Consider the following 12,688-nt stretch of genomic DNA (forward strand, 5'->3'; position numbering starts at 1 on the left):
GAAGGTCCTCTCTCCTTGCAGGCCAAGGAAATCCAGCACTAACTTCTCGATCCAGACGAGAGGATAGGTTTGTGTTGCCTGCTTCTCTTGGCAGCAGGCTCTGGCTCCTCTGCTCTCACATATGGTTCATCAGAAAAAGCGGATTTTTGTAAAACGGAGAGCCTGCGAAGGGCAGGGGTAGGCAGCAGGCTCCCAGTCGTTTTTAAACCAGGCTTTGCTCTGCAAAGCTGCGCTCAGCGCAGGCACCGTGCCGTGGCTCCTGCAGGACTGCCCTGGCTGAGAAATGCAGAAACGGGAGCGCGCCCTCGGTTCACGCCAGCAGACGCGCAGCGTGCTGTTCAGGGATATTTATATTGCTTTGATCTGGGGTTTGTTGGTAATTTATATATAGGAGCTGGGCTTGTTGACAAACACCCGATGTGCTTTCACGTTAAGGTGTCTTGATGGAGAAGACAGGTATTCCAGCAGTGTCAAAATACTGCAGTGACGGACGCGTTTAAAAAGGGTAAGAGTTAAACCAAGCTCTTCTCCTGTATTAGGAGCAATTGATGCCTAGAATAAATTACTGCCGGGAATAGCAATCAGCATTTTTAAGAGAAAATCGCTGTGGAATGTAATTGTTAACAAAAAAGGATGGGTTTTCCTGACCTTCCTTCCTTTTTCCCCCAAATGTCCTTGGCAAATGCCGTTGTGTATCACTGCTCGCAATACTGCTGAGCTCGGCGGTGCCGGCTGGTTCAAGCTGTTGACTTTATTACTCTCACAATTTAGAAGAATTTTTAAAATACTCTATTGTCATCGCTTTCTCAGCATCAAATTTGAGAGTTTTCCTAAAAATAAGAGAAACCAAGAGAGCCAAATAATCAGATCTGCTGCCGTGCTTGAGATAACGTGAAGACCGCAAAGGATGCTAACGCCATTGGCTTAATTAATAGTAATAACTGCTGTTAACAATTTAGCTATTCCTGTGTGTACCTCAACTTTTCTTCTCTTTATGCACTCTTGATCACAGACTTCTTAAGTTATTTGCATATCAAATTTAATACAGTTTGAGCCTCATTTGCCAAAATCATTCAACTCAAAATTCCCACACTTAAAACTGCACCGTTATTGAGACCGCGCTGCCTGTGTGGTGGATTATGGACACGTTTTTTAAGGCAAACGCTCAAAAATGTTTTTTCAGCATGCATGTTGCGCAATTCATGCTGTTTTTTTTTTTAATGTTAAGTAAGAAGAGGTTTAAGGCAGTGTTATGGAAAATATGGGAGGAAAAATACAGTCCCTGTTCTTAATGAATCACAGTTTATTTAAAAAATCAAGGCTAGAGGAAAATAAGGTTTCTAATGTAAATGGAAATCGGGCGGTGTAAGAATTTAGAAACAGCTTTTAATAGGCTACCTAAACCAGAAGGAAGGTGGCATCTGTGATACGAATCTCCCATTTTCTTTTGGGCTTTTGCTTGCCTTCCTAAACAGGAAAACGAGTCCCGTTATCGTGATGAAAAGCCATTGAGTTAAGGGACAACGTGCAGATTTACCGCTCGCCGAACACAATGATTCTCGGCGGAGTCCGTTTAAAACTTTCCCTTCCCTGTCGGTTTGCAGCGGGTCGGCAGGGAGGGGACGGGGCAGGTCTCGTTTTGGTCTGCTGCCTCCACCCGCGTAAGGAAATTCGTAGCCTTCGGCATCGGTTATACTGTTTCCCGCAACGCGGCGGCGCCTTGCTGAGCATTCGCCGACGTTTTTCGTACCCAACATCGGCAAAATTAACACCGCTGCGGTGCTTTAAGGTTGTTAAAAGTCCTAGTGAAAGGGAAGACGCTTAATTAAATAAAATTAAACCTTCGAGTCGATCCACGATTGCTGCCTTATTGGAAGAATTGGGGGTTTCCGGGGGGGGATTGTAGAGTTCAGTCTGAACGTGGTACGTTCAACGCTTTCTCCTTGCTGCAATGTGCATTATATATCGTCTTAGGCGAAGACCAACGTCCGAAAAGCAACCAAATGTGCTAAACATTTTTAAAATACAATTTTATTTAAGTCTTTGAGACAGAACTATTAAAACCAGTGCATCTGAGAAGTTCCTAAAATGTTTTAGATAGTCGCTCGGATTAAAAAAATATATATACGTCCTCAAAATCATGAACTCAGTTGGGACTGAGAAATTTGGTTGCTTCTAAAGCATATGTTATCCCGTCCTTGAAACTGTATGTTGAAAGCAGAAAAATGTGTTTCCCTCCCCCCCCCCGAATCATCTGTATAGTATTTTTTTAAATAAAAATTCGATTCTGTTTGACTCTTTATCCATTGCTCTTACTAATGATTTCAATTTTTCTCCGTCCTAATTTGTCCCACTATCTGATAATGCTCTGACTCACGTGGAAAAGTAGTTTTGGACCTTTAATATTGGAATTCCACTGAAAAGAAATTATTCTATAAAAACATTTTTTCCCCATTCTTGGAAATTGTAATTCAGTGTTATTTAACTTCATATTAAGTTCTTAAGATGACAGTTTTTTGGGTTTTTTTTAATCTTGATTTGCTTTTTGCATTGGCAAAGTTCCTTTGACAGACAGGTTTTTTCAGTCTGATTGGAATACAGTAAGTGAGTCTGTTCTGCTGAGTTTCGGGAAGAGAACAAATGCCAACATAACGGAATAATGTGCGTTAGGGGCTTGGGCTTTTGGTGGTCTTTTCTTTTCTTTTCTTTTCTTTTCTTTTCTTTTCTTTTCTTTTCTTTTCTTTTCTTTTCTTTTCTTTTCTTTTCTTCTTTTCCGTTTCCTCTTCAAGTCGCGCGATTGGAAACTTTGAAAAGGCTTTTGCAAACCTCAGTTGCGGCGTTGGGTGGTCGGCGTCGGAGCGCTTGTAAATGGAAACGACGGTCGGGTTATATATAAAGCAATCGCGTCTGCACATTCCTTTACGTTGGGTGGTTCATCAAGCCAAATCTCTTTAATAGCAAAATATCCAGCTTGATATAACATAGTTGCCGTTTTGGAGAAGGAACAGATACGTTATCACGGAAAGCAGCTTGGAACCACGCAGCAGGCTAATCCTGAAACCGATGGAATTGTCACTTTTCCATATAATTCCGTTTACACATCCTGAATTTTTTAATATTGGTTGGAGCCGTACCCTTAGCCGTGGCTTTATTTTGCTGGCCAACGGGACTGCGTCGCCTTGCGCCGCCTTCGACAACTTCGACTCCGACGGCTCTCGCCGGCTTTTCAGGATTTCGTCGTCCTGAAACCGCCTTTAAAGAACGGGAGCAGCAAGGCCGGAGCGCCGTTCGGAGGCGCCGACAGCTCCGTGGGCTTTGCCGCCGTCGCCTTTCACGCCCACCCGCCGTATCGCGCCGGAGGGGGGGGATGTTCTGGCGCCTTGGCGCAAACCTTCAGAACCGGCGTCGCCGCAAGAGGAGCGGTGAAAGAGGGTCAGAAATGACCTTAGTGTTTAGAGGATCCCAGTCGCACGGTTTTACTCTCTTCCTCCAAGCTAGGCTTCATTTGGGATAGTCTAGATCCAGTGTTTCCCGTGGTTGATGCTGGATGAAAGCTTCCTGCGAAAGGAAAATCCCTCCTGGTTTTTGTCTCTGGTTGCGAGCGATTTGCATCTGTTTTTGCCTGCATTCGCTCGCCTCGCCTTGAATGTCGAGTTTGATTATTTTTTTTTCGTTGGAGCACGAGCTATTTCGTAAGGCTTGCGCAATTTCACTTTTTTTTTTTTTTCCCCTCCCCGGAGCGTTCAAAACGATTTAAACAAACCGATGCAAATAGTCTTTAATTAGCTGAAATCTGGTATGTACTATGTAAATGAATATCCATGAAATGTAAATGAAATTAAGCGACAGTCACTTGCAAATTAGCGCGCGTTCAACGGAGGGCTGGCGTTAAACCTGCGTGTAACCTAGGCCATGCAATATGATTTTTATGGCTCCGGTTACAGCAAGGCTTTGGAGCTTGGACTTCGATGTTGTCGGCTGTTAATTATTACGTTTACGACAGCAATGGGCTACGCATTTGCTATTTCTGTGCAAAAAAGGGATGCGTGGCCCATGTGTAAAACGGCAGGTATTGATTAGCATTTATTAATGAGCAAATAGGTACGTGCTTGAAGCACACAGATATTAAACGCCCGGGTAATGTCATTTAGAGTGCCGCGCGGTGATTTAACGAGCGCTCGGGCTGGTAGCGGCCACGTGTCCTTTCGATTGCTAGGTCACCTTCTCTACATAAATAACACGTCCCTAAGCAAATTCCCTTATCCAAACGCGACCTCCGTGCTCTGCCGTGGTTATATTGCACAACTGGATGGAAATTGTTTAATAACGTGATACGGTTACGGTGCTCTGTGGTGCCATCTAATGGAAATAAAGCCCTGTCATGCCTTCCTGTCAAAAACGAAGCATGTCCACCTGTCCCTCTCCACTCTGTTCTAGCAACTGGAGGTGAATATGCTTTAAAAACACTGAATATGGGCATCTTTAAAAAATCGACACGTGAATATTAATGAAGCACGTTTGTAAAGTACTCACTGCTTTTCTTTAATTCTTTCCCTCTTCGTCTAGGCTCTCGATGGGAATGTATACGATCACCTTAAGGATTATTTAATGGCGTTCAGCAGGACTGAGCTAGAGACCTGTCAAGCCGTACAAAACACGTTCCAGTTTTTACTGGAGACTTCCAGCAGGGTAAGTTTCCCTTGAACGATCCTTCGTAACCGAATACTTACAGCATATAGAAGTTCTCAGTCTTAAGATTCGCTTCCAAAATAATGACAAATCTGAAGGGTCGTTATTTTTGGTTAGCCCTGAGCGGCATTAAGTTAAAAGCAACTGGACAGTTTTCCTGGGGAGGATTTTTCCTATTGCCACCCAGGTTGCCTTCTCCTGAGTGCATTTACATCGTGCAAGATCTTTAGAGAACAGCAAGCAAGACATGTCCAGTTATATCCACTCTGCGCATTTAGAAAGAGAAATTGCAGCTGAAGGTTCTGTACTGTGTATTCCGAAATAGCATTAGTCACCCATCATGGCAGAGCTGTAGGAAACCGTTTGGATCATTTCTTAATAATCAACTGTCAACTTAAAAACAAAATATTGCGTCTCTTTCTCCTTTGAATTAAGAATGGCAAATACAGAAAGCCGATTCGAGTCTCGTCATAGACGTGGTTTGTTTGCCTTGTCGAGCAGCCAAAATCAGAGATACGCGATCCCTTCCAGGATAATTCTGATACTTGAATAATTCATCTGTTGGGCTAAAAAATAAAAAAAATGCCGACAAGCCTCAAACCCAGTAGACTTGAAGTGTTTTGGTGCAGTCATAATATTCCTTTATGTGTACACCACGACCACCCACGCAGGAACAGAGCACGCTTTACCCAGCTTGTGCCGTAAGGACTTATATAGAAACAACGTTTTTAACGCATTTCTTATTCACCTGCAAGCGTGTTATCTTGCATCTTATTAAGCTAAAATGGGTGGGTTAAAAATTGGTTCATTCTAGCTAGTCGTGGAATTTCCTCGGCGGTTACTGCAAAAATAATGAAAATACCATTTTATCTTCCTCTGGAAAAGGACTTTCAATAACTGACCTCTGTGTGTATCGTTCAGGTTGCCTGCAAATACATCTTCCCTGCAAATGCTGATTTCAAATCTTTATGCTAAATACGCTTATATGTAATGCCTGTGTATTTAGAATGCGTTGCTCAGTATTGCATTAAATGCTTTATAATCAGAATATTTGGAATATTTCATCTAGCTAAACCTGTCGTTTCCAAACGGCTTATTTGCATGGAAATACCTTCGTCATGTAGTTGCGCTGAGCTTGCGATAGCTCGTGCCAGCAAGCCTCCGCGCGGCCGGGAGCCTGCAGGTCCCGCTTATTTTATGCAGTAGCAACTTCGTGCTGGATGGTTGAGGAAACCATTGCTGCTGCTGCTTTGCTAAGTTAGTACAATGCCTGGAGACGGAGCAAAAATGTAAATACAGCTGTCAGGTCTGAACAGGCTTTTTACCACTGCTGCGTAGCTCGTCGGCGCCAGTTCTCTCCTCTCCCTTTGGTTCAAGAACGCAGAACAGAGAAGTTTGCGTTGCCACTTACCATCCGTGGCTCGCTCTGAAAACCTGAAATACTAAATGCATTAATCAGTGGCTAAAATTCTAGATATATGAAAGTAGAGTATCTTCACGTGCCCATCATGAACCTCTTATCCCACAAGCATAAGTTTCCCTCCTCCTTTCTCTTGAGCTTACGGCATTTTCCTCTAGGTCCATGTTGCAGCAAGCAGCTCAAAGAGGAGGGGTGAAGGTGTTTTAAAAATAGCTTGAATATTAAACACGTAACACTCCAATAGTAATTCAGAATAAAAAGCAGCCTGCCATCAAAGCAAAGACTTCCAATATTTGTTGTTTTTTTTCCATACTTCCCCTGTTCTTCGTTAAATACCGGATCACAAGCTTGCTAAGCTATACCTAAAAAAGATGCTTCACGCTACTTCAGGTAGAAGTGTTTGGGGTTTTCCTTTTCATCTTAAATGTCAAATTTGCATTTCTGCTTATAGGATGGGATTAAATGCTGTTTGCTTTAGGTGGGTTGCTGCCTAGAAGTGCCCGTTCATCTCCCTTGAATACGGAGGGAGCCACAAGCGGCCCGTTCAGATGGGCTCGTCTGCACTGCGGTCAACTGGTTAGATGGGTGTCCTTCATCGGCGCTGCGGCAGCCTCCTAATTCGGTTAGAGGGGAATAGCGGTTTATGGAAACATTTTGCACAGAAAACTTGCTTTGGAGATGAAGGGCTTGCAACACATTATTTCACGATAAACTGTGCGGTTTTGGAGGTTTTATTATTGCTGAGCTGGAGTGACCCACGTCATCCCTGTGTCACATCCAAGAAATACTGCCACCTGACACCAAGCGTATAAAAATGCAATTCAGGTTCCTTTTCAGTTGCGCAGTCTTACTCAGGACTCGCACTTCTCGGACTTATCTTTTAAATGCAGAAAATCTGATTTGCTTCAGAGCGTTTTGTGAAAATCCACTAGCTGCTTTGCATGACCAAATTGGCGACGTTCCTGTTGAGGAGCTTCACCAATCTCGAGTTTTTCATCATTTTGTTTACGCGCATCTCTGACCATGCGTTATTTCTGCGTACGTTATATGCTAAACATTTGATTTCAAGTCTGTTTTCAAATGTACGTATTGACGTTGGCTTCGTGGGAAAAAATGCACAATAACATTGAATTCTTGAATAGCAGGAAATTCATTTGGAAAAGTTACTGTTAAATCCGGAGAATATTGTGTTGCTTAAAAGTCTTTTTTTATTTCCTTTTTAATAATTGTCAGATATGCGGCGTGTGCACTCCAGGGTATTTATTTGCTGGACTTGCACTGTCTCACAGCAGGACGGACGCTATAATAGAGTTTCCCTTATTTATGACTAAACCTTTTGCCTTTCAAGGAAAATTTCTCATGAGCGTTCTTGTTAAGGTGATTTTTCTTGGAAAAAATGAGTTGCTTGTGAGTTAGGTTTCTACAGTGAAAGTGTATTTTGTTAAAATATCTGAAAAACCATCTTTGTTTGAAATTTTCTCAGACTTTTGCTTAGTATTTCGCATTCAGTTGCAGTCATTTCCTTAGGCGTGCAATTACCGTACGGCATCAAATCCTATGCCAAAGTGTGTATACATACGTACGTATGCAATGCGTTCGCGATAGAATAGGGGACTGGGTAAAGCTTTGCCCTTTCTGAGGCCTTTTAAAAGAAGAAAATGAAAAATTGGCTTGATATCGCCATCCCTTACAGCAGTAATACGTCAGAAAGACCCTATTAGACCTCAGGTAGCGAAGGCTGATGGACTCGCTGCCTTGCACGGCACCTGTGCCTTGAAAGACCTGGTGTATCAGGTTAGGCCAGGTACCAGTAGAGGTTGGGGGTTGACCTCCTGGAAAGCAGCTCTGCGGAGAAGGACCTGGGAGTGCTGGTGGACACCAAGTTGGCCATGAGGCAGCAATGCGGCCTTGTGGCCAAGAAGGCCAATGGTATCCTGGGGTGCATCAGGAAGAGTGTTGCCAGCAGGTGAAGGGAGGTGATCCTGCCCCTCTACTCAGCCCTGCTGAGGCCACATCTGGAGTAGTGTGTGCAGTTCTGGGCTCCCCAGGACAAGAGGGATGTGGCACTACTGGAGCGAGTCCAGCGAAGGGCTACGAAGATGATTAGGGGACTGGAGCATCTCTCCTATGAGGAAAGGCTGAGGGAGCTGGGCCTGTTCAGCCTGGAGAAGAGAAGGCTGAGAGGGGACCTTATTAACGTGTACAAATATCTGAAGGGAGGGTGTCAAGAGGATGGGGCCAGACTCTTTTCAGTGGTGCCCAGATATAGGACAAGAGGCAACGGGCACCAACTGAAACACAGACGCTTCCATCTGAACATGAGGAAAAACTTCTTGACTGTGAGGGTGACAGAGCACTGGAACAGGTTTCCCAGAGAGGTTGTGGAGTCTCCTTCTCTGGAGATGGTCAAAACCCGCCTGGACGCGATGCTGTGCAAGGTGCTCTAGGTGACCCTGGTTGAGCAGGGGGGGTTGGACTAGATGATCTGCAGAGGTTCCTTCCAACCTCAACCATTCTGTTGGTTCTGTTGGATCTGGCAACATGGCTGGATCCAGGAAACCTTTTATGCGAAAGCGAGCCCTGCAAATAAACCCCTTTGGGTCAGGCGTGCTGCAATCTCTGTGGCGGTTTAACACCAACAGTCGTGGTGGCAGGGTCCGTGCTCAGCCTCTCCTGAGGCAGCACATGATTCCTCCTCTCATTTTTTCCCAATTGCCCAGAATACCTAATCCAAATTCCCTATGTGAATTTTCGGTACCTTCTCTATACATTTGAATGCGTTTATGTTAACTGCTGTACCAATTTGGGTAGATTATGTACCTTGCGGTCTAAAATGAACGCATTATTGCCCCTGCAGGACTATTTGCTTTTCTTTTTTTCAACCTGGAGATTAATATTTTTTGTGCGATTCAGTATTTCAGTAACGCAACTGTCAACATTTTAATGTATCGGAGAGCAAGTTGCGTTTTCAGAATCACGCTGCAGGCTGCTGTTCTTGGCCCTACACAATGCTGCTGCTATTTCTGGACACCCATCGTCGTTGTTACAGACTTCTGCTCATTTAAACCCTCACTTTGGTAATTCGTCTTTGTAGCTTCACGTTGCTATTTCGGCATTTCCATCAATCGAAGCGATGAAAACCTCGTAGAGTTCGCCAGCTAGTGAGCCTATTTTTAATGCTACAATTACTGAGATTTTCTTTGTAAATAGGTGCAATTTGTGGCATGACTGATTTGTTCGGTGATAGATGCCGTGCTATCCGAAATGTCTCGCTGAACAAATTTGGTGGCCGAAGTAGTTGTGATATGGCAAAGTATGAGAGATTTCTCTGGAAGCTGTGTAATGTAAAGAGATGCATTTTTAAACGATTTTTACATGCTTTATTCCAAATAGTGTTTTTAGCTGCTGCGACTAATAACTTGCGCGAAAACAGGCCTTTTAAGAAATAACTCCATACGAGAAGTGATCCACGAGAGGAGAGAAAAACGTTTATGGTAGCGACACTGCATACTTTATATAGCACGTATCGTGTTTGGAAGCTTGCAGAGGAACCGATCTCAATGGCATTTTCTCTTTCCTCAGGTGGTGCGGGATTACAACCTGCAGCTGTTCCTGCAGGAGAACGCCGTGTTTCGCAAGCCGCAGCCCTTCCAGTTCCAACCGTGCGACAGCGACACTGTAAGGACCTCGCTAAATCCTTTGCTTTATTTGTTCTCGCGGTATTTCCGAGAACTTCTTTATAGACGGGTGCAAAATTAGTGTTCACTGGTATCCCGGTGCGCGTTAGCCTCAGGCTGCCTTTTTGGAGAAGAAAGGGAAAGCGGCCGGATTGCACCAGATCGGCTTACGGTGGGTGATTGTAACAAAGCCTCAGACAGGCACAACGCCAGTATTGTCATCCGCGAAAGAGCCGGATCTCTTTTGTGACCAGATTGTGTGACTAACGGTCCTGCGTTTCGCTGCTTTCAGCATGTTTCGTGCTGAAATTTGTTAGCTTTTTGTGTGCTGCTGAGGTTCTCAAAACGTTCGCTGATATTGGCTTACCCATTGAGTGATGCTACGCCAAATAAAACGTGCATTTTCCTCTAATTTACTCAAGGAGTATCTATAGACCCAAAACAATTTCTGATTTAGGAAGAATACAGTTAAAATACTGCATTCCAAAATATCCTCTGAAAAGACTATTCTGGGACATGCATCGCTTCCACAGCAATCATTAATGAACTTAAGCAAATCAGAGTGTGCAAATACATCTCCTAACAGGGCTTTAAAAATCGTGATCGATGTCCCACCAACACTCCTAACGTTATTTAAAAAAAATACCAATTTAAAACAAGTCTAGATTTAAAAAAAAATTAACCTTGTGCAGCTCTTTATTACTTGAATTCATATTTAATAAACTGACACGGATAGAAATGTCTCGGCCTCCAGCTTGAGCGATTAATTTCAGGAGTCCTTTTAATGGATATGTAATAGATTATAAGAGTGATTTTGCCGAACAGCTTTAACACAGTTTCCCGTGTCTTTCCTCCTTAATGCGATTCTAAGTTTTCTCCCAGCTTCTCTATCTAGAGCAAATTATTGACGTAGATTTTGAGGTTGTTCATCGTGCAGCGAGCAGAGCCTGTCTAACTGTATTTGCGTTGCGTTTCTAACCGTTGCTGTGTGTTTTCGTCTTTGTGCAATCTTTGCGTCTAGAGTTTTAATGCGGTTCAGCTGGTGGATATTGAGCCCTCACCTGTCAGTGCTATGAGAATGACTATAGCGGAGGTACCTGGTGGTATTTATGATCAGCCTTTGACATTTGCGTTGTTACTGGTGTGCATGTGACATGATGCTAAATTTACTCATGCAGAGGCGGCAACAGAATGCATAATACATATATGTAAAAAAAAAAACCAAAAAAACCCCCCAAACCTGTCTCCATAATAAGACTTAAGTTAGCGTAAAACGAGAAAAAGGCAATTTATCTGCGTTGTTTGTGGGGAGCAGCCTCACGCTCGTCCTTTGCGCTTGCACGGCGTTTGTAATTGATATTCTAATCTTTTCGGGGCATGAATTAAAATTTCGCAGCTCGAGACAGTGGTGTGTAGAATTGGTAACTTCTCTACCGCGGATGGGGAAGCTTGTAGAACAACTGGCGGCTATTAGTATGCGCTGATGAAGTACAGTCCCATTACTAATTTAATTTTGTTCTTTTTCCGGAGGGCTATCCCCATGTAAAACAGAATTGGAATTCGCTCTTCTTACAGTCTTTAACATTAAAAATTAGATGATCCTTTGACGTGGCGCTCGGGTGGTCTGACAACGTACGTGGGTACCGCTTGTACCGCTTAACGGCACCATCTTTTGGGGAGGTTCACGTCTAAAGATGTCCCAGCGCCTCAGACGCGGTGAACTCCTCACCGGCCAGCCCGCCCGAGCGTTAGCATTACTGTATTTCTTCGTTGCGCTGCCTTTTTGAGCTTCTAGCTGGTTACGCTGCAGCCGGTTTTCACCCAAACAAGAGTCGTACAAGCTTCCTCATGATCCAAATAGCAACTTTCATCTAACAGGATCCTACTTAGGAAATTGCGGCTTACGCTTTTACTCAAGGAATAGCACAGAATGAGAGCTTTTGTTCGGGATTTGGCTTTTGAATTTGTCAGAAATTCCATATTTTCCAATTAAATTGAACAACCTCAATTGAAGAACGGTTATCAAGCATTCTTTTGCCGCGTGTTCGCTTTGGAGAAGACCTGTATAAATTACCAAGTGGGTTTTCGTTTTTTGTGGGATATGCATGATCGTTTTCACACTAAAGACTAACATTGAAATTCTAATTTTCCGTGAACCATCTTAGAATTTTTCGAATGATGCTTTTGATGATTGGAAAGCTCCTGAGCTTTTGAGAGCTGTTTTGCTGAGCTCTGGAGAGCGGTGAGGGACATGGAAGTCCTAAAATGCAGCCAGGTACACAAGAGACAGCTCAACTGAGTTGCAAAATACTCTGAACACATGCACACACACACACTCAGAGCCTCCAAAAGACGGTATTCGTAAGAAAAGTAGGTATGAAATAGGATATTCAAGATTTTCGTGTTTCCCTGCCATCATGCTAATCCTGGCTAAAACGCAGAATCTTGAAAGTGCCCATAAAGAGAAATCCATTATGAAATATTTGACGTCAATTAGCTGTTTTTTCCCTTATCTGAAAAAAACGGCTTTGACTTTAACGTTTGTTAACGTTACTGAAATATTTAAATTGTTTCGAGGTCTGAGTTAATTTTGATTAACATAAATTCATAATAATAACAACAACCCCTCCAAGAAATGGCATGTTTAAAAAAAGGCTCCCAACCAGCTTTAATCCTTTTGATAAATGAATTCAGAAAATGGATTTAAATATATGTGAAGAGCAGGATTTAAAAAAAAAAGAAGTATCTTGGGGCATCCTTTCAGGCTTACAAGCGAAAAGATACTGCACATACCCAGCGTATACGGAGACCATTGTATGGGACGTAGTGACAGTTTAATCCTAAAACATCCTCTCCCGAGGAAAGCGATGTTTATTAAGTCTGCAGAAAGCTGTCACGTCGA

General features: G+C 43.3%; 1 protein-coding gene across 1 annotated transcript in view; it reads left to right on the top strand.

The window, feature by feature from the left end:
* Positions 1 to 12,688, top strand: part of FCHSD2 (FCH and double SH3 domains 2) — a 155,703-nt gene that overhangs the window by 108,491 nt on the left and 34,524 nt on the right. The window contains exons 9-10 of the mRNA XM_067309054.1: positions 4,567 to 4,689; positions 9,692 to 9,787. Of these exons, the coding sequence (XP_067165155.1) occupies positions 4,567 to 4,689; positions 9,692 to 9,787 (219 nt within the window). The remainder of the gene's footprint in view (positions 1 to 4,566; positions 4,690 to 9,691; positions 9,788 to 12,688) is intronic.

This window comes from Apteryx mantelli, chromosome 1 (assembly GCF_036417845.1).
Source record: "Apteryx mantelli isolate bAptMan1 chromosome 1, bAptMan1.hap1, whole genome shotgun sequence".
Taxonomy (NCBI): Eukaryota; Metazoa; Chordata; class Aves; order Apterygiformes; family Apterygidae; genus Apteryx; species Apteryx mantelli.